Here is a 25,785-nt window from a genome sequence, read left to right as displayed (position 1 = left end):
AGCAAAAGTTTGCTTTAGTTTCGCTTTGAAAATTAACTTTTCAGTGACATTCAAATTCACTGAAATGTGTCTGAACATGGAGCCTCAAACACAAACACAAAGAAGACAAAGCTGTAAATGTGGCAATTACATGAGAATGAGAACATGAAAATGCTTGGCAGGATTAATTAAATGCAGCGCTCAAGGGATACGTCAGAGCTGTGGTCCAACATGAGGAATGTCTGCGCAGTCAGCGCAGCTCAAACCCAGATCCATCACGACCAAATGAGAAATGAGACCGGCTCGAAAAGGAGGAGGGCCCACATGCTTTCACAGATGAAGGGCGACATTAATCGTCCTGACACCGAGGGGGCGGCGGGGGGGCGGGGAGGAGCAGGATTCCTCGAGCACGTTATGGTCGAATGGTATTTTTCCAGTCTAGTAGCGGGAGTAAGCCAATAGAGGTGTGGCACTACTACACGTAGACCCACATTACTATAGGTCAGACAGGATGCGGAGCGCGGGGCTCATCTCATTTACACTACCTAATCGCACACAGCTCGGCTTGCTGAGGGGCTCAGCTGAAAACAAAATCATCCATCTGAGTGGATCCCTCTGTGCTCCTCATCTTATCTCTCTCAGACGGTCCCTCCCCGTGTCCTTCACCTCCAAAAAACCCACCTCTCCTGGACGCAAAGTTTTCCATCTGCTGTCTGAATTACCGCCTGCGATCCCACAGTGACGGAAAGCAACCAGTGTTTTCCAGAAGTCTGATTAAGGTCCAGTCCCCCATCGCCCTCTCACAGTCTATTCACAGATGGTGGTCGTTTGCTCCTACAGGAAACTCTTCCACTCAGAGGATTAGTGAGAAGAAAAAAAAAAAAAAAAACACTCTCTCAATAATCATATTTTTTTATTCCACCACTGGTTCTACACTAATGCATCTTGAGCTCCTTTTTAGCTTCTATTCAGACAGATGCTTATTAGACTGAGCACATCTAATGGACTCTTCAAAGCCGCTATGTGTGAGAGGCAACTTTAGATGAAAAATATTCCAATAATAACAGTCTGCTAAACATTCACCTTCTAAATTGCTTCAGTATCACATTTAAATCGTGTGAATATGAAAAATAACTCTCAACTGTTTTAAAACACCCAGTAATAAAACTACTCTTATGAGAAGGGTGTGCTAAATGTATTTGTGAATTAAATCATTACATGGCTGCAAACGCTTAAGTCTATTTACTTACGTGATTTTATTAATTAATAGTAAAAATGGTGAAGACAGGCACCGTTTGCAACAGTTTCTATTTTTAAGACAAACAGAAACTGTGTGTTGTTTTATGTATTCCTATAGCAACAACCCTCCCCCACCTATTTCTGCAAGCTAACAGTAAGCTACATATAAGGCTAATGGTGACTCCATGCCGTCACTGAATGTCTCTTGCCTTTGCACTTTTTGTGGGACTGTTGCTCTCGCCACAAGTGTCTGTCGTCATACAGCAAAAGCAGCAGCATAGAATCTGAAAGCACATTTTTCTATCTGTATGTTCAGCTGAACATCACCAAAACGAGGAAAAATTATTACAAAATGTCTTAGGAAAAAAGACACTGCTTATCGTTGCTTTTAAACAATAAGCAGCAGCTTATTGTTTAAAAGCATTACTGCAGTGAGTGTCATGCATCTGAAGCAGCAGCATAAAAAGCAACTTTGTTCATGTTAATGTATAGCTGCATCAGCCTTTCCATCCATCTACTTTCTATACCCACTTATCCTTATCCAGCAGTCTTTGTGGAAGATGCAGAGTCTTCCACCTTGGACAGGCCACCAGTTCATCACAGGGCAACACAGACACACAGGATAAGCAACCGGTGATGCACTCAATTTGGAGAGCTCAAATGACGTGCCATGTTTTTGGACTGTGAAAAAAAAAAGGTGGAGTATCCAGACAAAACCCAAAGAGAACATGCAAACTCCATATAGAAAGACCCCAGGCCAGAATTTGGACCTTCTTGCTGCAAGACTAAAGTGTTACCAACTGTGCCACTGTGTTTTATAGATAAGACATTGAAATTGTAGCAGTGTGTGTGAAGAGTGTAAAGAGAAACATATTACATAAATTTAGCCCAAAGAACATTTCTTGCACAAGCAGATTTTTCCATTTGTGCAATTTTGTCAAATTGTTTCAAGTGTAACTGACCTTTACTGAAAAGTTGAAGTAAAGCAAAACCAAGGGGGGGGGGAACTTATACTGCCATGCACAGAATAGCAATGTCCAGAGAGAGTCTTAGATGTGATCATAAAATCACTCTACTTCGGTAGATCATCGAAAACCTGCTCCAGCGTGGTCACCTACAGCTGAAATGTTACCTGATCTAAAGTGTGAAGAACCCAAAATTCAACAGCATCACATTTTGTGCAAAAAAGATGTCTACATCAGCATCATAACAAAACTAATCTCCCACCATTCAGTCTTTAAATGTGTAATATTGAATTATAACTTCAGTCCTGATCTTCAAAATATCTACAAATGAAACACAGGGCAAACAAAACGGCCGAGTCTAGTTTTAAACAGGGCAGCTGTGAACATAATTCACACGGGTCTGTTCAGGTACAGTACGCCGTCTCGTCAAACGTACTTGGCAAGAAATGGTGCACTGCAACAATTTCTAGCCACATATGATAAATGGAAAAAAAAAAAAACACGTCCATTTATAAACGCATTCCTGTCATGCTTGATTTCTTCATTCGAGGATCGCTTGATAATATCTTCATTTCCGAAAGCTCATATGTGCTTGTTGTACCAGATGAAGTTTCCTATGCTGATGTTTATGCAGTTTAAGCCAAAAGTCCTAAAGTGTTAGTCATTCCACTCCACGCTTTGGCCAGTCAGTCTCGGCTTCACAGGCCTTTTCATCTCTCAGTCCAAGTGTTATCTCAGTCAGTCGAATGAGCAAAAAGGACATTCTGCCTTAAGTTTAGATCAATCTTGGAAATGAGTCATCAGTCACAAGGTAATTACACCATTCAGTTGGGAATCTGCACTGTTAATAGAAGAGACGGCTGGTGTGCCAACAGCAGTAAAAAGGCAAATAGGAGAATTAAGAAGCGTGAAAGAGTCAGATAAGGTTCAAAACACACCAATTCTAACAATAACACCAAAAACTGGACAATTATAGTATATTTTTTCCTTTCATCAACCACCCTGCAGTCAGTCGAGTGAAGGAAAGAGCCTCCATGTCGCAAAGCTGAGCAGCGACAGCTAGAAACTACAAAACGCCTTGAACTCAACAGAAAAGTGTGAAACAAAAGTAATGCCTTGCAAAAGTTTTCATACTGAACTTTTTCACATTTTTCACAACCTCACACTTCATTGTATTTGACAGAGCTTCATGTGGCAACACAAACAATGGGAAAAGGAAGAAAGACACATCAGACTCATCCCCCAGAGGAAGCACGGTGGTGGCAGGATCATGCTGCGGGGATGCTTTTCTTCAGCAGAGACTAGGAAGCTGCACAGACTTGACAGAGGGACGTGTGATGCTAAATACAAAATGCTAAAGCCTTTTAAAGCCATACATTCGTCTTCACACTTCATGCACTATTTTGAGTTTCTCCGTCACATTAAATCTCAATAAAAACACACCGACATGCTGTTGTAATGAGGCAATGTATCTATTGGAAGAGGTGAAATGGGTAAAGAGTCCCAGTCTTCAATGTTAGGGTGTGGCCTAATAATAATAATAAAAATTAAAGAGTGAATCAAAGCTGCCCTTTCATCCGTTTTCCACAAAGAGGAGGCAGGACAAAAGAGGGAGAAAAGCCTCGACACCTGCCAGCGGTGGTTATTAATGGTCAACAGGAAGTCAACGGCCTTTGGGTGCGAGGCTCAGAAACTGAACTCCAAACAGCATGTAAACATTTGTCGACAGAACGTCGCGCACAGCGCTGCGTAGTGAAGCGTTGCTGTTCCATTCAGCTCCTTTAATTACCTGTGCGTGTGATTTAATCCGTCGTATGTCTCAGCCCATTCCTCTTAATGACGTGCTCCACTCACTTCTTCTCATTTCTGCTTCAGTTGTGCACACAAGGCCCACACCGAGAAGCCTTTGTAACGAAAACGAAGAACGGGGACCTGTCTTAATGACAAAATTATCGAGTGGATCTCCGTCTAAAGTTGTTGAAGCATCCCGGAGTGTAAATGTTATTGGTGGTAATGCTTCCCCCCCCCCCACAATTGCTTTATCTCCCCTGAAGAGGTACATTTTTGCATTTGGATGTGTGCAACAGAAACAGGCCCCCCAGTTCATATCAGCTTTCAGGGTAAATAGCCAGCATAGAGCTAATAGAGCAAATACCAGACGTAATTTGGGGAACAGAGCTGAGTGTGCGCATGAATTTGGATGACTGCGAAAAGGTTTGTGTCGGATTCCCATAAAACATGTTTATTTTTCAGCCAGTGTCTGTCCACCTCCGTGACTGATTTGAATTTTGAAAAGATTTTTATCCTGCTGAAACACTGGGGCCACAGATGACTGCAGGAAAAGGCTGAAATAACACAGTTTAATCAATAACATAAAATGAAACGAATAAAACGAAGAAGTCTCCTCTATCTGCAACCCCAGAAGCCCAGAGACAGCAGCTTCACCCGCAGCCGGCCCAAAACATAAGCAAATTAACCCTCTGGGGCTTCAAGGGGCCTCAAAAGAGCTTGACTTCTCAATTTACCAATGAACTATGAGTCATTTCCACCATGTTAGTCATAGTTTTAAAATTATGTGATAATTTAATTTCACTGGTTTGTCGTTAGTTATCGTTAGCTTTATTTCAGACAGCTGACCACCAGTCCACAGCAAACTTGGGGAAATGCAGTGAGGCATTTCTCGAACTTATTTAAAGCGACTCTATTCACTCTGGACCTTTCTCTGAAATCCTTTTCAATGACTGCAAGTCCACAAATATGCAAATAATTAAGGCTTGGACAATTTAAATAGCCAATGTCACATCTTAAAATTTCTGTATTTAAGAAATTCATAGTTGATTGCACAGTTAAAATGTTTTAAGCTGTCACAATGATCCCAAACTAAATTCTGCTGAGGGTTCATTTCAGTCACAGTTTTTGAGATGGGTGATTTGGCTCACTGCTCAGGGTAGCATGTTCTTTGGGGTGGCATGAGGTAGCAAATGATTACATAAACTAGTCTGCAAGTCATGATGGTTTCCAATGTGGTAATTAAGTATCACTTTTGGGGGCCTCTGGTCTGCATTTGATCTTCTCTGATCCAAAATCTAAAATACTTTGACTTGTCAAGCTTGATCTGGACGTCCTACAACGACTGAAGATCCTTTAAAACTAGTCTAAACACAAAAATTGTCATCTTGATTTTTTGTTGTTGTTGTTGCTGTTGTTCATCAGGAATTAATTTACCCTCGCATTGAAAGTGCAATATATGCTAAAACTGAATTGCAATTTACACTATCATTACAAAATTCTGATCAGTTTTCTTAAAATGATTGATAAACTTCTGTCTTGGCTTTCCTCAATCCCAATAATCCAGGGGGTTAAGCATAGCCAAATGTATAATCAATATTGTATAAAAACTTTAATAAATAATAATTTTAGTAGGGAAATTATAGCTGAAAAAAGCAGTTCATATTTCAGGTCAGACGATATTTATCACTACATGGTCACTGTCATAATGCTCTATGCCTACCTGTGATATCAGACAAACGAGCTTTTTATTTGTTTGTTTTTTGTCCCTATTGGTTCAATCCATCTGTAATAAAAAGCTATTGGTTTTTGCCAAATGGGGTTGGCGGGTGTATAAAGGAGGGGCTCGCCCAGGGCCAGGAACCTGCACTGGTTCCATGTCATCTTACCCCAGCTCTGTGTTCACCTTGGAGGAAAAAAGAAAAAAGAAATCTGCAGCTTTGAGAATCGATGGGAACAAGTTCTCCATAGAGAAAGAAGGATTTTGGTTTATGTAATCAATGATGATTCCTGTGCAACAACCCACACTGGGATGTCAAACTTTTATGGAGTCACTGAATCAACTATGAAACCTGATTCCAGAATGGAAAGTCTGCAGGTTTTCAGTCTATGAAGGAATTGATTTGGCAAGTGGGGGGATTTGGGAGACTTGCAAATATTGACTCACATCTTCTTCGCACTTCATACCTCTCTCAGTGGAGTTTTGTCCACATAATCAAATATTTTAATCTACCTGGGAATTTGAGTGGGCTTGGGTCAGATAGGTGCCGAGGATCGTGTTGTTTTAGCAAAAATTCAACGCACTCTAGCGAGTGCCTTTCTAAATAAATAACATTTTTTTTAGGCTATGTCAAAAATATCGGATTCAATTTACAATAATGTGTAAGTTTTTTCCACCGCAATATTATCAAACTCCGAAGTCGCCACGGGACAAAAGCCGCAGATAAACGCAGGAACGCTGTGCCACAAAGTTGTCATCGTTCACCAGACCCGCTCCGCTCTTCCTCTCTGCAGACTTTCACACGCATGTTTGGAAAAAACAAGAAAGAAGGAAAGAAAAACTTCCCAGCTTGACTGTAGGAGACTAAGGTCTACACCAGTCTTACCTGTTGGCCCCTCGATGCCGTCGGCGTAGATCTGGACACTTAAAATCAGCAGAAAGGCGCAGGTGTTCATCGTGTACATGTTTTAGTCCACTTTACATGTGACGAACAAGTCATTTCATTCACTCCGTGGGGTCCAGGAAGGCGGCAGCAGGCAAAGCGGAGTCCATCTATTTCCCTCAGTTTTGTTTTTTAACTGAGTGGAGTTTCCGAGACACTGGAGGGAGACAGGGCAGAGCTACTTCTGCAAACTGACGTCAGGGTAAACAGTTCAGGAGAGAAATTTTCTTTCCCGAGCCCACTTTCCCTCCCCAGCCTTCAGCTTTTCCACTCAAAGCATGAGCCGGGCGCCTCCAAGTGGTCAGGCGCAGGAACGGCACCCCGGTGTTCTGACATCGGCCAAGCTCAACTCGACACCGTGTGTGACCGTGTGCTCAAAATCACGTTATCTGCCACATCTGTGGGAAATAGAAGATCTTTGGCTGCTTTGGGGGAACATGGCAGATATTTTGTACAATGTCCTCCACTTGGTTGACGTATATTTTAGTAGCAGTTTGATTTGAATTCAAAAGTATTCATACCCTTTTAATTTTTTTTTTTCACACCGTCACGTCACAACCACAAATTTCAACGTATTTTGTTGGGATTTTTTGTGTTAGACTCGCATAATTGTGAAGTGGAAGGAAAAACATTTTTCCAAATGAAAATCTGAAAACTGAATTGAGTTTAGTTTCAGCTAATATAAACCAACAGTTTGTAGGACCAGCTAACATTGCAAATACAAGCTGTCAAAGGTGTGTCGTCCAACTTAGTGCATCTGCAAACTGGATGAGGTGTTCCTGCCTTTTCCTCTTTGCAAAACAGCTCAATCACACAGAATGAATGGAAAGCATCATTAAATATCAGGTTTCAAGCCTTGAAACATTCTGAGCTGGATTAAGGTCTGGACTTTGACTGGTTTTCAGAAGTCTGGTCCAGTTGTGGTTGTGAATCAACAAGCCGGGGGCCTTGAGATCCTGATTGGAAATTACATTAATTAAATAAAAATAATATTATCAAAAAATTTTAATTGTGTAAATTTTAGAAGATATGATGAAATTCAGCTCTTTAAAAAAAACAGTAAATTAGGTTTTGATGCTGTTTGTCTCATTGCACTGCAGTTTAGTTTAGACTATCTTTTCGGAGAAATGCTTTACCGTCTGTAGTTATTTTCTCCTTCTTTTGCCACAAGTAGTTTGCATGAAGGGAAAGATTTACATTTTGGTCTAATCAGAGAAACTTCTTGCAATTTCTCTATAAAGGGCAACATTGTTTAGTGCATAAATAATAAATGTCCTGCCAACATGTTGTCACATCATCTGAGCTGCGCATCTCTGCAGTTGCTGTGCCAGAGTAACAATAGATCCCTTGATCCAACCTGACCACGATGCTCTTTGTTCAATAATATTGTCTAACACACCACTGACACCACACAGAGCTATTTATACTAAGATTAAATAACACACAGCCGTCTGGAGGCACTGTATTTTATTTAGGAGTAACAGAGTAAAGTGGCCTCAATGCAAAATACATGCCACGTCTTTCAGATTTTTATTTGTAAACCCTTAAAATAAAACTGTGTCCTTTGTCTTTCACTTCTCAGTTGGTGCAGTCCTCTGTGTTGGTCTGCCACCAAAATTCCCAATGAGACTGTGATGTGACGATACGTGGAAAACCTCAATAAGGTATGAATACTTTTGCCAGGCAGCATAGTTTAGAGATCCAACATTTGGGATAAATTCAGACAGTGTAAAACAGTACTAGCTGCTGAAACATGAGTCAGCAGAGGCAACAGGTCTATGTTCTTGTTATTTCAGACAGCTACATGCCAGTCAACAACATTTGCAGTTCTACCTAAAATGTCACCCTGTCATGATTATTTTTCAAGTAGGCATCATTCCCATAGAAATTATAATGATTAACACGGTTTTGTTTTGGGGGATTTTTTTTGTCGTTTTTTTTTCCTCCCCTTGTTGCACCGATTTAATAATATCAAGTTGAAAAGTGACAGATTAATTTTAATTTGCTGGATTCTTTTTCCAGAGATGCCGGACAAGCAACACCAGAATGTGGAGCAAACACACGTCCCGTCTTGTCATTTGGTTCATGCTGCATCCCAAATCGTATAATGATAGGAAAACCCATGCTTGTCTATTGCAGGATTGTGACACCCAGACTCTAGGTGACATTTATAAGCACACATATTAACAAATGGCTGACACTGAGCTATTTTGTACAATACATCAGAATGTCAGTCTTTATAATAACCTTATTATAATATAGCTGATGATGTGTTTACCTTGACAGAGCTAGTTAAAAATGTTATACATTCCTGTGTCTAAAAATTGTATCGGAGATCCGTATATATAAAAATATTCTACACTAAAAAGGTTTGGTTTCCATTTTCCTTCTTTTTATTTTGTTTACAGCCAAGATAAGTCCCATATTCTCTCAGTTATGACAGGTACACATGCCTTTGCACCTTCCAATGACAGCTGCAAGGCATATTTCTCCATAAATTAGGAAGTTTGACATATTGTGTGTATTCAATTTGCATTTGATGGGGTTACTTTTCTCCATCTCTAGCAACAGCTGGTTATGTTATGTCCTTGAAATGTTGGACTGCAGAAATCACTTTTGGATTTAATGAAATGTGCACAAAGCAGATGCAAACATATGGCACAGATGTAATAATTATTGCAAAGTAAGTGATCTGACGCATCTTTGCCAGCTCGTCTGACGTATCCATAGACTTGTAATGTAAATTGTTCATAAGAACGGACAGAGTAGTCTTGATCTTTTGTACACATTTGACTGCTGCTACAAAGTATCCTTCCTTACTTAGTCATAAAATCTTAAAAAAAAAAAAAATAAAACTTGTAAAAAATTATACCATAGTTATTTAATTCAAAGTGAGCTTCCTATTTTATTCAATAAAATATCTGTTGGAAACTCTGAGTATGAAACTGTTTCTGCTTGGAGGAAACATGATTTGCAATCTCTGATTGTTTACATTGTTACTCTCTCACTTGTCTGAAGAATGTGGTGGGAAAAAAATGATTATTTTTCTTATTCACCGGCCAGTACTGCAAGCTTTCCAAAGTCCATAACTGACTGGCTGATCAGGCTTCTGTGAAGACGCCCTACCTAATGGCTGCTGGCTGCCAAGTCAGCTGAGTTCAAGTACTCTGACAGAAAACTCAAAACTGATTCTTTTTTGTTTTTCTTTTGTTTGTTTTTGTTTTGTTTTTGTTTTTTGCATTCCACACTTTGTTCATTGATCCGGTTTTTGTATGAAGTTCTGGCAAAGTTTTATTTAGTTTTTCTTTTTTCACTTTTTTCTTTGTGTCCAATTAGGTTTCAAATTCAAAGTGAGCTCTCCACTCTGAGTGACCTTTTCAGCTGGACTAAATCTTCACAGCTGTGTTAAGATTTTCCAGTAAAGTAAACTGAGAGGCAGCAAAATGGAAACTACTACCCTGGTAACCTTTGATAAAAGTTAAACTCTAATAATGCAAGACTGCATTTATTTCACATTCCTCTTCAAAAAAAAAAAATCCTAAATTCTGATTCTATATATAAAGAGAAAGAGGTATCCAAATTAACTTGACACAGTAGTGAGGGAGCAACAGTAACTAAGCATTTCAAATAATCAGGAATGAGTGTTTTCATATTGCAGATGTTTTTTTTTTTTTGGCAAATGAGGAAAGAGCTTTTGTGTCCATTTTGCTTTGGACCTCTCACATGGAAGATGAATCATAAACCCATTTTGGCTGCTGCAAGGGAGGCCTGCAGCACTTTTAGTTGTAAACCTCATTTAGAAGAAAAGAGCTGGTTTCTGATCTGAAACACTTAGGTGTGACAAGAAAGCAAAACAAGGGAGGGAAGCACTCTGTATTAACATCCAGCACAAAGGTTGATGTTGAAGCAGCTTCTCTTTGGGATAACACATCTAGCTGTGACTCAGAACTAAATTGGCTATACGTCTTTCAATTTAGATGTTATGTGTGGACATTACAGCTGAATATTAAATTAAAGGTGGCCTAATAATTGTGTTTGCTATTTCCAAAAGGCGTTTGCCACATGGAGTCTAATATTATTAGTCCAGAATGGTAAATAAACAATCCATTGCACTCCGGATAATTTATTTAATTGTTCAGAGACTAACATATGTCAAGACGAAGCCTGTAATTACACCTGCTTGATATACGACAGACACGTATTTAAAGCACAATTATTGAAACAAAGGAAGTATTTTGATTGGGGTGTGTTTCGCTGCAATGCATTTCAGTGTGCAGTAATGTGATGTTGCAAAACACTGGCGAATTCAAACAGCAGGACAGGTGTCAGCAGAGATGCTGAGAGCTATGGAGTGATGATAGTCATTTTATCAGACGTTTTATCGACTGCCACTCATAACCCCGGACAAACACCTACATCTGGACGGGCTGTGCCGTGCGGCAATGTGTAATAACATATCATCACAGTTCTAAGAGAAGTTGTCAAAGGCAACACCATCACTGTCTATCTCAGCCTTGGCATGAAGAGCGGTGCTGAACACAAACAGGAAATCATACCAGGAAAAACGGCTGGATGATTATTTCTACGGAAAGGCCGCCTTGACGAAAGAAAGTGACATCTGCGATCGTTGGGTTAGTGGAAGCAAATACGTTTTGAAGAAAACACGAGTTGTGCTCTCTGAAGGGTCGTCTACTTTTTTAATCACACATTAGCTTCTGTTTTAGGAAGGGGATTCAAATCAGAGAGAAGTGCAAATGAAGTGAAAGTTTTTAATTTAAATGAAATTGTATGTGTAATTTACTGCTTGCCTGCATTAAGACCTTTTTCCTGTCTGGGCTGTCAGTATGTCCTCTAGCATCTTGCAGTTCTCACCCACAGCCTGGCAATAAAAGAATCAATAGCCTGAGAGGTGTGAACGTAGCTCTTAAAGAAAAATTTTAACACGTAATCATTATCTAACAAGGTGACTCTAGTCGTCATGGGTCTTTTTGAACAGCATTATTTATCTTTATTACCAAAATATATGTCTAGATTTGCATATTGTAATTTGAGTATATCCAACAAGTGGAAACCAAATTAGCAAAAAAGCAGGGAGACACAGACACCATATAGTACTTTTGGATGCAAAAGTAAAAAAAAAAAAAGCCCAGGGTAGAGTGTGTTTTGTGAATAGACTGATTTGATTTAATGGTTGCACAACTATCAAAAAAATAATAAGTAAATTATGAAACACTTACTTTAATGTGTCCTTTATTATTTAACATGAAAAACAGATCTAATTCATTTAATACAGTGCAAACTTCATAAGTTGACAATAAAACTACCTCATTCATTTCAAGTAGGGGTGCCAAAGTCCTCTACTCGAGAGCCAATATGCTGCATATTTTAGATGCATCCTTTCTCCAACGCACCTGAATCAAATGAATGGACTCGATACCAGACCTCTGAAAAGCTGACTGACTGAATATATAGAATAATATAGTAATTCTATATATCCCCACTATTCTATATATAGAATAATGGGAACTCAGACATTTGATTCATGTGTGTTTAAAAAGAGATTCATCCAAATGATGTAGAATAGCACAGATTTCAAGGACTGGACTTAGGCAACTCTGATTTAAAGTGTATGTAATTTGTAAAATATTCATTTAGTATTTGCATAGTTGCTTCCATTATGGATTCATTTTAATTTGTAAGCCTTATACATCAGCACATGTCTACCACTGCTCTACTCAATTTAATTGATATTTTTAACTTGGTGAGTAGAAGATCTACAACAATTTCACACTGACTTTGACTCAATAGGTCACATGATCTAGAAGCTATTGAAGAAAAATACTAAATTTAAGCTAAAAAAAAAAAAAGGTAACAAAAATATAAATTTAGTTAAATTGGAATAAAAATGCATGTGCCTTATATAGAGAGTTTAGTACAACAATTACACACTGATTTCTAGTCAATGTGGCACACAATATAGAAGCTATAGAAGAAAACATTATATTATTTAAAATTAAAGTTATTTAAAATATTGAATATGACTTGACATTTTAATAGAGGACAGTGTGTCTCATGTAAAAGCATGAATTACCAAGGCAAGGCGTTTATTAACATTTGTTTGACAGGAGTTTTCGGCTTGGAAATTTGTTTACAGTCCCTAGAGTGTTGAGGAGGGAGCTAGAGAAAGGCTGGCTGAAATTAGCGTTCATAAATCGGATCAACCTTGAGCTAAACGCCGCTTGCTCAGCGGATATTGGAATATTTCTTTTTTTGTTATCTTTTTTTTTTTTTGTTAAAATGTAGTATTTCTCTTCAACAGCTTCTAGGTCATGTGACCTATTGAGTCAAAATCAGTGTGTTCTACTAGTCTGTACAGATGAGGTACACTCATTTTTATTCGATTTGACCCATTTTTCCCCCTGTTGATACACAGCTCTACATTACCATGTCACCAGGCGACTCTGAACCCCTCCAGTCACTGAATAGATGCTTTAAACAGATAAATGTGCCAAAACTGAAGTTATCTTTGGACCTAAAGAGGAACAGTCTAGAGTCATAGATCTAGAGTTGTAAACCAATCCAATAACAATTAAACCAGTTAAATTATTATTTCTCTCTGCATATTGCATGCAATGAAGTAAAAATAAATAATAAAACCAGTTTTTACAGTATAATTTACAATTTAAATCAAGATATCCCACATTTCAAACATATCTAAGTGTGTTTACTTATTAGTTTGTTTTGTAAATTTAAACAACAAACTCGACTTGCAATAAATATGTCCTCTAATTCAAATTGGGCAAATATTTACAGACAGATTAATTTTAAAATAATTTAAAAATTACACACATTAAAAGAATATACATTTGTAAAAAAAAAAAAAAAAGAAGAAATAATAATAATAATAATAATAATAATAATAAAGAAATCTTTGGTGAAAATTTCTGCCCAAAGAGTTTGAGATGTCCTCTAAAACATAACCATTTGCCCTTAAGTTTGAGAACATTCGCATAGAGTTCGGTCTCGACTGCCAATATTTGATTTATGAGGTAAGAACAGAGAACAGTGTTAGCATTACAAGAGACAGGTTCTCATTTTAGCAGTTAACCTCTTCTAGTAAGAAAAGAAATAATATACTCACTCCACAAGCACACACCTTAACAAAATTCATAACAATGAACATCCAGTGGGATTAATAAAGTGAATTCATTCATTCATTGTTTAATATCCCCAAATGTTAAAATGTTTATTTTCTCTCCTTTTTATATTCCTTTTCTAGAAGCTACCCCTGACTTTCTGCTTTTCTTTTGAGAACATGTCCCAGACCAGGACAAAAACGTTAAAGACGTTTCTGCTGTACTTCATTTTGTGTCTTGTCTGTGTTGTTCTTCCAACAGAAGATACACTGAGCTCAGTAATTTGGTGGATTTGCGTAGACAAAATGAGAGAGTGAGCTATTGCTGCTGTTAACCTTGTGTTCTCCTTTTGTATTTCTGTCCTTGGAAAGTACTGCTGGTTAGGTGCCTCTGTGTCTGTCTCCCTTCTGTCCCCCCAACTCCCAATTGTCTCCCGCTGATACTTTATGCATTCAGCTTGCCTTCCTTAACCTTTTACCAATAGGTCTCAAATGATTAACTGAATGTGACTGTACTGTATTATAATTCAGATTAAGTTAGAAGGTATGTAGATCAGTAACTGGCTAAATTTGATTCTTCATATCTTTTTTAGATAACTGGAAATGAATTGGACGGCGTAATTTTAATGTAAAGTTACTTTGTTGTAACTGAGTTTATATAAAAGGTATAAAATTAAAAAGCAAAATGGTATTTTAAGTTCCTTGAGTACTGTGTGTTTTAGCATTATAAAAGTGAAAAATAAAAATATATACATTAACAATGTACATTACAGGTCAGCGTGTCAATAAAGAGATTATTTAATATTTTTTTCTTTGATTGAATTTTTCTTATAAAGTGCCTAAAACCAACACTTATTGTAAACATCACAATTTGTCTGGTGTACGTCTGTACCTCTGTTTCTGTAGTTATTACACCAAAAAAGAACATTTATATACCAGTCAGCCACCACAATGTAACCATTAATAAGACACTGTTCTTCAGGAAATTCTGTTAGAAGTGTACAGTACCTTTATCTGGATATAGTTTATATATCCACCATACATCTAGTGGTTCTAAAGACCCAATCCAATAGACATGGGATACCTCACAATGAGGAAGGTTTGTTCCACAACATATTAATGAGTGTGGAGTCTCCGCTGCAGGTTTTCATTTAATCTCTTGCATTTTGCTCTCAGTTTGAGCCACAGAAATCTACTTAACGTTCTCTCTGCCATGCGAGCTTTTTGTCTTCCCCGCCTCGTCACATCTGATCGGACCATCTCCAGGAAGAAGTACCGTCTTCTGTTTCATCTCTTTGTTCTGTCCTGAGGTATCTTTTTTCCCGTTGCCACTTTGGCCCACTCCGTCTGTCCTGCCGGCTCCAACAAGGTGACTCCAGCCAGCGGGGGCAGAGAAATGGCTGAAGACCTGAGCATGAGATGCAGCCGATAAACCAGTGAAAGAAAGCGGACGGATCACTGTGTTTGTCCTTTCATTCAACAGCGAGTCGTGCACGCGTCTTTTCTGCTGGCTCTGACGGTGAGGTCGGAGGTGTTTCAAGGATGAGGTCTTGTAAGATTTTCTTTGATTGCAGCTCTGCTTCCTGCGTTCCTCCGAGATCTCGTCCAGCACTACACAAAACAAGACAACAGTTAGTAAAATCCACCGGGGGCATCAACGTGTGGACCGTGCATCGGCTCTTGGCAGCGTTCTCGACATACACACCGTGATGGATTTTACTCTCTTGGTTCTGAGTGCACCGAAGGTCCAGGGCTTGTTTCACCGAGTCCAAAAGTCCAAACATCTCACACAGAGAATTCAGTATATGAGCATCTGACCCAAAAAAAAAAAAGAAAGTAAGTCAAAGTGTTGAATAACAATCTTTTTTCAATTGTACATAAGCAATTCAAGTGAAAAAAAAAATCTATATTTATAAGCTTGTTTTTTCCCAAAACCTTGGCATTCACTTATATTCAACCCGCCTTCATTCAGAACCATGCACGCCGTAATTATAGCTTTTTTGGGGTTTAGATTGAGATACTTTTTGCAAAACAACTCAAGCTCAATCAGTTTTCGACAAAGAGCATCTGTAAAGATTAATTTATGATGTGCAGTTCTAGTTTTCTGCCACACATATTGCATATAGTAGGTCAAAAGGTATCATTTTGTTTTAGCTGACTAAAGTCTCCTCTTCTACATCATTGCCGTGTTTCTTGCAAAAACAAAACGTCTTATAACAGTTTTCTGCCTGCCATCCTTCCAGATTGGTGGAGTTTACATCTCAGAGTTACTATTAATATAAACTTCCACCTGAGATGTAAATCTCTGCAGCTCCTAATTTCCCATAAAAACAAACCCTCGAAAACCTTCACAGTACATCTGGTGTAAATTACGCAGCTGTATGTCATAGCTTTGATAGCTCTTGATTTTATTTAGAAGTACATGGGGTTAAATACAAACGCATGCTAGACTTTCCAGATTCTTATTTACAAAGTATTTAAAAAGCATGGATCATTTTCCTTACACTTCATAATTTTGCACTACTTTGTGTTGGTCTGCCACATAAAATCCCAATAAAATAAACTGAATCTTGAAATTGCAATGTGTTGGGGGGGGGAGAGCGAAAAGTTCAAGTGTTGTAATACTTCTGCGAGGCACTGAGTGTGAATGTGGCGACACAGTTTGGTACCTGTCTCCTGCAGGCTGCCGTTCTCGCTGCGAAGCTCGACACCTTTAAGGGTGTTCACAAGTTTAGCATGGAGGCCAGACAGAACATCCACCATCAGCCCAGACTCTGCTACACCCCTCCAAAGTCTCATCACTCCACCTGAAGAGGATCGATTACATGATAAGAATTCTGCGCATATGAGAGTTGCATTAAGGGGTTTAAAAATGGCCACAGAGAAATTAGAGAAAGCCATAAATGCACCAGTATAGATTTGATGCACATGAAGATATGAATTCCAGTGTGGGATGTTAAATTAAAAGAACAAAGTAAAGAAATACGGTAAAGATTAATAAGTAATCTGTGATAAATGTGGTGGAAAGGAGAAGCAAGGGGACATCCGGGGCTGTGATTTCAAGTAAAAAACACAGGAAATGACAGAACTAGATGCCATAGATGGATAAAAAAAACCATTTAAAAAGAAGTGAAAGAAGAGAAGGTGTTAAATAGGAAACAGATGTTGGGAGGAAAGAGCAGAAAAATGGGTTAGGAATGAGGAGCTCTCTGAAGGCAGAAAGGAGGGCAGGATGGATTTGAAGGAGAATGAAATATAACTTGATGTCGGCACAAAACTGATAAAAACAGAAGTTAGGTTAGGGTGATGAAGTGCAGAGCATGCGAGATGTGTTATCTTAGAGGAAATGAATGTATGCCCCCTGATGTTTGCTTAAACTCCCGTCACGATGGTAAAATATTTGAAAGTGTTCCAGTTCCCATTTACATTTATAAGTTTGCTTAATTCATTCCTCCATGAGGGGAATACAAACTAGAATGAAGCACATTTCCGTGGAGCTGAACAGCTCCAGCTCAAGAGGTTGAGCACGCTCGCTGAGAATTATCTACTTGTTCGAAAGTCAGCGACAAGCAATCCTGAACGTGCAGCGAGGCGCTTCAATCTGCTTTGCAGGGCATCATGAGCGGGCCGTTTTACTGACCGAGCTCCGCCTGGAACGGTGCCTGATCAGGTCACCTTTAAAAGCTTTTAAATCAAAGCTGCAGCCCCGGCAAGTAAAAAGGCCACACCTGGAAATGTCAGCTGCTGTCTGCGGCTTTATAAATGGACATGACTCTTCCCCCTGACTGTGGTCAGCAACTTTTTAAGGACAAGTCGGCAGGAGCATCCCACAACTGCCAATTCAGAGGTTCGTCGGCTCGCTGTGTCAGAGAGGTCAAACCTCTCGTGGTTGCGAGAGGCGAGACGAGAGCGATGGCTGGACAAACCCTGTGTAAATCTTTTTGAGAACCTGTCCTACAAAAGACCTCTTCTCTTGAGAAAAGATCCTTTCTGCACATTACCATCTGGCAGATGATTTTTCTTTTCTTTTTTGTTTTTTGGTGGCAAGGTGATTAAACTTTCCCTTCTACAGAACTGAAAATACAACACCTTCCACAATTAGCATCCCTGGTACAAATATGTATACAAGCTTTAAAATGATTGATTTTAAATGCTTTTGCCACTGTTATCCAACATTGATCATATTTACGTCCAGACTTGAATAAGTTTGGTTTTGGATCATTGTCCTGCTTCATAAAATGTGAGATGAGCTGATGGTTGGACATTTCTGGTAGAAGCAGAATTCATGGTTCAGTTATGAATCATGAATTTTGGGGGCAACTCAGCAACCCCCAAAACTATCACACCGCCACCACCATGTCTGAATGTTGATGTTACAATGTGTTTTTTTCTGAAATTATGAGTATCCAAGATGTTAACAGCATTCAAACCTAAAAAGCTCAACATTTGTCTCATCAGTTCATGGACTGTCTCCTAAAAAGTCTTCAGATCATGATTTTTTTTTTTTTTTTTTTTTTTTGGCTGGGATTTATGTTCTTCTTAGTTAGATGTGGTTTTGGACCTCAAATTTTATTCAATTAATTAATGAATAGAATAATATTATTCAATTAATATGAGTTGATTGTTGACAACTTTTAGTTTCAATATTAGCATTTTTTTTTATTCTATATCAAAAAATCAAATCATCTTTGGTGGAGAAACTGAACTTAGGTTTCCCAAAAAATACGGTTAATCACTGTTAATTAATGACATAACAAAGATGGTGATCACTTCTCACACCCCAATGTTAGTGTACTCAATCAAAAGGTTGGATTTTTCTCAATTTTTCAGTGTGAAATTATTACCAGGACTGTAAAAATTATACATATTTCAATATTTTACCAGTACAAATTGTGATTATATGTGTCATGTATATCAAAATACGATTAACCAAAGAATAATCCGAAAGTGTGACATGATGGTGGCCAACAGGTCGAAACCAGGTGTCTAATTGAACATATATATTGAATCAATAAACATTATTTTGTCTTTTATTTACCAAGTGAATCAGCTCTCTTTATGTTGGCAGGATGTCCGTTGATTGTGGAGTTTACAAGCTGTGTTGAACCATTACTCTGCTCTGATGCCGCTCCAACCATTTCCTCCAAAGACTCCTCCAACTCCACTGCATTGCCCGCTTCCCCTTAAATAGGACCAGAGCAGACACATTTAGTTAATAAAGGGCTAAAGCTGTTATGTCTGTGTAAAATTAGCTTCAAATCCTAAATATTTATCATATTTTGGTGCTTGGTTTCAAAGTGATCTTCAATTTATTGGTTTGAAATGTCAATGCTAAAAACAGTGGTTTGAGCATATGTGATTGGTATGAAAACAGGAAACTTTAAGTGCCAACTGTAATCTACCTGTCACAGTAGGCAGCTGTCCCCCAAAAGGCTCGAGAGCCAAACACGACAGGCTTGGTTGCACCAAGGCCCCTGGAGGAGGCCGGGTGTTGTTCATCAGCACATCGAGCTTGGTGCTGCGGCAGGTGTTGCTGCACACTGACTCATGCTGGTAGAAATCTATCTGGCCAGAGTCCATCATTTTCCTGCAAAGGGGACAGGCAGGTTACAATAATATGGCAAAGTGTCTGAGAAAACATTTTTCTTTTTTTTTTTTTTTTGCTTTCGCAGTCGCATGGGAGACGTTTGGTCTGAACAATCCTAACAGCCTCTCGCTATTTTGTTTGATGCGGGGCTTGTTGGTCAGCCCTCCGGAGGCATAAAGATAAAAAGAACAGATGCCGCCTGTTGGGTTTTGCATGTTGCCTCCCAGCAACACCAACAGCAAGTGCAAACACGATAAAGAGGTGAGAAGTGCTGCTCGAAGGCTTATATGTGAACCATTTGATCCTGCTATCATCACAGTTGTGATTACCCACTGCCTCTGGTATGCAGGCTCAAACAGACACTAAAACAGAGATGTGCACATTGGATTTTGCATTAAAGCAATCCTGACGGTGGTTCACCGCAGTGAATTCTAAAAGTATTAAAACCCCATTTTTCCCACATTTTGTCACATTGCAACCACAAAATGTAACTGCATTTATTGGATTTTCATATGACAGACCAACACAAAGTAGTAGCGTGGATAAGAACCATCGCATGACAGTAAAATGTGTTTTAAAAATAACTACGATCAGTGTGGCACGCATTTGTATGCAACTCCTCTAACGTCAACGCTTTGTAGAAACATCTTTCTCTTCAAGCTTTTGGAGTTTTCTCTCCAACAGCTTCACCCAGACTGAAACCGTTTCACATTCCTTCTTTACAAAAATAGTTCAAGTGCAGTCAGATTGGATATAAACCGTATGTGGACAGTTATTTTCAAGTCCTGCCACAAACTCTGTCTTGGATTCAGGACTGGGCTTTGACTGAGCCGTTCTCATAAAGAAATATGCTTTAATCCTAACCATCGTAGCTATGGCTTTGGGTCATTTTCCGGTTGGAAGGTGAACATTTGCACCACTCTCAAGTCTTTTTTTTGCAGCCTCCTATGGACTTTAACCAGCTTCCCTATCAATGTAAAGAAAAAAGTTTACTAAAGCATCCTGGTATCGACATTTGTCAAAGGGGGGATGGTGTTTTGAGGAGGAATTGCAGAAGGTTCCCTTTTGGTCTTGCTTGAACAGAGTACCTTCTTCCACGTGTTTGTTGGTTTTGCCTCATGGTCCGTGGAAAACTCCTAGTGACACTTTGAATGCTTATCTTTCAACAATGACTTTCTCATTGCCTCTACTCAAAGGCCAGATTTGTGGAGTATAAAAAGTTATCTAATAGACCAATTCAACCTGAGCAGAGTATCTTTGCAGCTCCTCCATGAATATATGTTGTTGGCTTTTTTTTTTACTAATGTTCTCTACCAAATCTTTAATGCCTTCACAGAATAATACACTTAAGTTACACACCATTTGACCCTATTTATTATCTGTCTTTAAAGAAGCATGGTTGCACTGGATTTTATGTAGGTGTATTAGACGAAGAGGGAATAAATACAAATGCAGATTTTTCTTTAGAACCAATAAACATACCTGCAGGTATGCTTCTCCTTCCATTTTTATGCTTTGTATCAGTCTATCACAGAAAATCCCAACAGATTACATTGAAGTTTGTGGTTGCAACATGAACAAATTTGGATGGCACTAAGGCTCTGAATAGTTTCACAAGATGCCGCACAAGACATGACATTCATCTGTTTTAAAATGATAAACATGACAGTCGGCACAAGAAAGTGGAACTAAAGGTTGTTAACAGAAAGACAGATGTTTCTTAATGTTTCATAATCTTACCTGAGCATAACCCCTCCCACTCTGATGGCTCTTTTCCAGTCCTTCAGAGTGGCTTTTCCTGCCAAGTGTACAAACTGCTTGGGACTAATGAGCTGGTCATTGAACTGTAAAAAGCAAGACAGGGCAATTTACATCATGTAAACAGTCATATAAAAAGTAAAATAGGCTGTTAACCCATGTAATGATTAGCCTACATTTTATTCCTCTGGAATAATTTACAATTCAATCAACCACACAAGAAAAACAGAAAGGTATTAAGTTAATAACATCATAAATGTGATATAGACGGAAGTCTGTGGAGTTTGAAACGACAAAGGGTGGGAGAAATCTGCCTCAAGCAACAGGAGTATCGAATCTGAGCATGAAAATATAAATTACTCTTTTTGGAGGAAGCTCATTCATCCATTTCTTTTTGTAGAAAAAGGAGAAATCACAGATTTGACACGGAGTTATTTCATCTGAACATTCTGGCTTTGCAAAATGTACTAAGAAAAATGTGAAGTGATTTTTTTTTTTATTGAAAATCATTCTCTAACAGGAGATCCATCATGGAAGAAATGTATAAAAGTCTTTCAAAGCAGGACTTCAACCCAGTGTGCCGGGAGCACTCAGCTGTGTATAAAAGTGGTGACAGGCACAAACAAATTGCAAAGGTTGCAAAAAGAAAACAGTGGACTAAAGGCAACAAAGGTCAAAACACAAAGGGACAGGAACCTGAAAGTCACACACCTTGAAAATTGAAAAATGCACAACAGACGAATGGAGATAATGTCAGAAGGAGATAGAATGTATGTATAGAAAAGCCAAATATAAAGCATTTCTAATACCAACAAAGAAACCATGGTTAGTGTGGGTTAAAGACGTAAAAGCAGAGGTGAAAAACTGATGTCTGGAGAAAAGTGGTATTTAGTGTCAAATCAAAATTCAATGATGGGGCGATGTTGGTGGTTCAGTTGGCTGCAGATTCCGTGAAGCATCTAAACCTAATGTGTTAAATGTCAAGAAGATTTCTAAAGCTACTGATAACTGATTGATAAGTCAATCAGTACCTCTGCTAGTAATACCCAGATGGAAATTTAGGCTATTGTGTTTTGTCACTTATTATGGAGTATCATAAAATATTTATTAGGTGGGTCTATTTGTCAGGAAACAAGGTGCATGTTTTCTTTGCAAAAAAAAAAAAAAAAGAAGAAAAAACTTAAAACGCTGTAAGTGTGATCAGTTTATTGAAATAGGGAACAGTTCAACACATTCTCTAAAAGTGTGAGTCCATGTTTTGTTGTTTTTGTTTGGTAGAAGTTGAACTTGTGTGCCCCAGGACAAAACCTTTTTCCTGATTAGTCTCTGATTTAAATGTCAAGATAGTAAGAGGAAGAATAAATCTAAAGGAACAATGCAGCAAAGATTTTTTTTTTTTAAAAAAGTACATCGTGGTTGGCTCTCCCGTAATAAATCAGCACTTCTTGGACACATTCAGCATATTGACCTACCTTAACACATCGTACATTGATTCCAGGACAGACAAACTTCGTAAACAGCAGGACTGCTGCGCTGTCTCCACAAGTGATGGGGTAGCCATACTCTATCTCTGTTCCATCGGCTTCACAGTCACCTTCACAGGACGCAGCAAAAAAAACATCACCGGAAGAATAATCGAACAATTACAACACTGAGACTATCACCCAGCACTATGCTGAGTACTACACATAATGATTCTGTTGTATTGAACAAAATGTGTGTTTTTTGTATATGTTCATTAAGTTTTAAAGAGATAATATTTTTGGTTTGCATGCCTTTACTTACTTTGATGTGTCTCTATCGCTAAAACTCTGGTGGCAGTACCGACACTGTCGCCATTTAGCCTGCAGAGGGCGACATAAATTCACATTTGAAATTAAACAAACCTTACTTTACTTTCTCTGCACACTGGACTGTTGCGTTAACTTAAGAATATACAGCATATACAATACAAACAGTCATTTTTCTACATCAGTTTAGCTCACACACAGATATAATGGGACAATAATGGTTTTGTTGTTTTCTTTTTTGTATTCCCTCCAGGCTTTGGTTATTTAAAAATGTGATTCTGATATGAAGACTAAGACTTAAACTCCAAGGCAACGACTGGTACCCCTCCGTGCAATCGTCTTACCCATTTAGCTGCAGGATGATTTGTCTCTGATGGATGTTGTCCCTGCATTCCTGCTTCTCTGTTTTAACCACCATGACTTTGCCTGAAGGCTCAGAGACCCATTCAGCAGCAGCCATCTCACCTCCCAGCAGGGCTGTACAGAGACAACAGGTGAATCACATTAATGTTCAGATCAAACACAAATACTTTCCATTACATATTTTGGATAAAAATAATTTCCTGTTGTTTCAGAATTAATTCATGCCTAGGTTAAAACAGCCTCTGCATGCTGGGATATTCTAGATGAGGAATGCAGCTTATTCAGAACATTTTCCAACTCTAATGTGAGAGGTTCCATACAATTCAATAAAAAAAAATCTATTGGATGGGGGATAAGAAAAACCACACAACCCTGGTTTAATTTATTGTTAGTATTCAGTGCTCTGGAGTTCACGCCTGCTATTGTTTTTAGGGAATTTGATCAACTGTGGAGTTCAGCTCTTAAAAGTAGGATTTTCCTGACATTTTAATTACGTTATTTAGCTAAAATCATCATTCACAATAAGGTTACAAAAAATGAAAATAATCTGATTGTACAAAAGCATCAGGCAACAGAAGAGACCAAAAGTTCATCCAAAAAAATATCTTTACTAAAAACAGTGTGCCAAAAATGACTGTCTCAATGACCAATGGATTTATCTTTGATGATGAACTCCAAGTCTTTGAGATTAAAAAACGTTCTTTTCCTAATCTTAAACTTCATACAAAGACCCTTTGCCAGAAGGAGCATGTTAGTGAAATTAAATAACCTGGAATGTTTTGGACTTAACCGTAATTTCCAAATGTGGTCGTAAAACTGATGATGATGAATTATTTCAAAACCATTTCTTTTGTTGCGGTTAACGCAAATGTATCTTGTACAATTCAACTGACAAACTTTATTGTCTATGAAAAACGTTTTTAAAAAGCGGAATAAGTGTTCAAACTTCAACAACTGCGTGACATTTGCTCGTTTGTGTCTTTCAGCAAAAACCCATAGTTTTCAGAGAGGTTCTTAATGTCAATGTCCATTCATTAGATGGGCACAAAACAATCTGCTGCATCACCGCGGCGTATATCAGTAATTGGGGAAAAGTTGAAACAATAGTGACATTCCTGTAGCAGCGAGTCAGGAAGGCTGTGAGGCCGAAAGTAACACAGAATATTAGCTGCAGGAATTGTAATGTCTGGATTAAATGTAATGAGTTAAACTTGAAATGTTTAGTCATTTATGTGAGACAAGGCATGATGGGAAACTAATTTCAATTCTTATACTCTTTTCATAAGCTGCTTTCAATTTGACAGTGAACGCAAATGCACTTGAAGCCTTTGCAATAATAGAACAAGAACAGGGAACTTAACGAAAGGAAGAGACAGCTAACCACAGTATCAGACAGACTACAATGAATTAAATATATTCAGCCGTTTTCTTCAAATTAGTCTACATTGGATTAGCATACCCGGACAGTTGCGTGCCTCTCTTACCCTCTTCACAGCCTCACTCTGACGTCTGTTGGTGCGGCATCACGCACCCCTGTCGCGCGTTCCCGTCCCACACAGGATCCACAGAAACAAAAACCGGGGTCCACTTCCACTCCTCGCACTCTACGGTGTAAACAGCGTAAAAAAATAATTAATCCTCCGCTTGTTCAGAGGGACACGGCAGCGTGAGCCAAGCTGTGTCGCTGCCCTTCCTGCAGCCAAGGCAGCGTTTGCCTGAGAAGCATCTGTCCCGCTGTCACGAGAACCGCTCTGTTGGCACGCGATGTGTAACTCGGTCAAACTGTCCTCGTGAGGCTGGATTTGTGCTCCACTGTAAAAGTTCACGGGCAGGGCGACTTTATTCACCCGGTATTTAAATTTCTCCTCCACACACACAAACAGAAAGCAGAAAACACTGCATAAGAAATACTTCAGTAATATGTGAGTATCATATTCTTATTAGTGATCTGGGACTACAAGCTTGACGTGTTCTGCTGTTACCTGTATTTCACCAGCAGATGGCAGTTTCGCACTTAAGTTGATGACAACTATTGAGCAAATGCAACACGATAGGGATTAATAATTGTTGCTCGTTGTGATTTTGCGAGTTAAATGGACCGTTTTCGACTTTTGATAAGGTTTAATGGGATAAAATTCGTAAGCATGGGCTGACTAGTGATGCCGAGTGAGGACAGCATAGCTCACATAGTGCTAGATGATTCTTCTCACATTCCTTTTTTAGTATTTTTCCTGGGACTTTAGTTTGTATCTATTTGTTCTGCTGGAATAACTTCTAAAAGTCTGTCATTTACCTCTTTTGGAGGATAACATTTATACTTGAAGTCCTCTCTTGGACTTCAAGTTGAAATCATATTTGGACCACATAACTTCACTGCTTTCTTCATGTGAAAATGTAGTCACAGTGGATAGTGGTAGATTGTTTTACTCGTGGGCAAAATTCTTTCTTTCCTTTCTCTATTGTCTTTGAGCTAGTTTGTTGGTATGCTGCTTTTCGTAAATATGGCATTTACACAGGT

The 25,785-nt window shown here is 38.7% G+C and overlaps 2 protein-coding genes across 3 annotated transcripts in view; both read right to left on the bottom strand.

The window, feature by feature from the left end:
* Window positions 1-7,332, bottom strand: part of ptprub (protein tyrosine phosphatase receptor type Ub) — a 224,870-nt gene extending 217,538 nt beyond the window's left edge. The window contains exon 1 of one of the 2 annotated variants that reach the window (XM_014990707.2): window positions 6,578-7,332. In XM_014990707.2, the coding sequence (XP_014846193.2) occupies window positions 6,578-6,656 (79 nt within the window). In that variant the 5' untranslated portion in view covers window positions 6,657-7,332. The remainder of the gene's footprint in view (window positions 1-6,577) is intronic. The other variant, XM_014990709.2, reaches the window with a different exon arrangement.
* A 4,463-nt stretch (window positions 7,333-11,795) lies between these two features.
* Window positions 11,796-25,216, bottom strand: LOC106919212 (glucocorticoid modulatory element-binding protein 1-like). Its single transcript, XM_014989429.2, has 10 exons — window positions 24,752-25,216; window positions 23,249-23,381; window positions 22,900-22,958; window positions 22,587-22,708; window positions 21,097-21,200; window positions 19,172-19,356; window positions 18,808-18,951; window positions 16,439-16,576; window positions 15,475-15,582; window positions 11,796-15,380 (listed from the first exon to the last, which is right to left on the bottom strand). Exons 2-10 carry the CDS (start codon window positions 23,362-23,364, stop codon window positions 14,962-14,964), a joined length of 1,395 nt encoding a protein of 464 aa, XP_014844915.2. The 5' UTR covers window positions 23,365-23,381; window positions 24,752-25,216; the 3' UTR covers window positions 11,796-14,961.
* Between the last annotated feature and the right edge of the window lie 569 nt (window positions 25,217-25,785).

The sequence above is a fragment of the Poecilia mexicana genome, unplaced genomic scaffold (assembly GCF_051168715.1).
Source record: "Poecilia mexicana isolate PSO_F unplaced genomic scaffold, ASM5116871v1 scaffold_16, whole genome shotgun sequence".
NCBI lineage: Eukaryota > Metazoa > Chordata > Actinopteri > Cyprinodontiformes > Poeciliidae > Poecilia > Poecilia mexicana.
Note: the sequence above shows the minus strand (reverse complement) of the source record. Positions and strands in the feature narration are given on the sequence as shown.

Excerpts from the sequence above, each read along its gene's own strand:
- LOC106919212 (XM_014989429.2), bottom strand. The coding sequence starts at position 23,364 with ATGGCTGCTGCTGAATGGGTCTCTGAGCCTTCAGGCAAAGTCATGGTG. Across the intron at positions 16,577-18,807 it reads AAAGAGAGCTGATTCACTTG|GTGGAGTGATGAGACTTTGG; the intron begins GTAAATAAAAGA and ends GATCCTCTTCAG. Across the intron at positions 15,583-16,438 it reads CGGCAGCCTGCAGGAGACAG|ATGCTCATATACTGAATTCT; the intron begins GTACCAAACTGT and ends TTTTTGGGTCAG.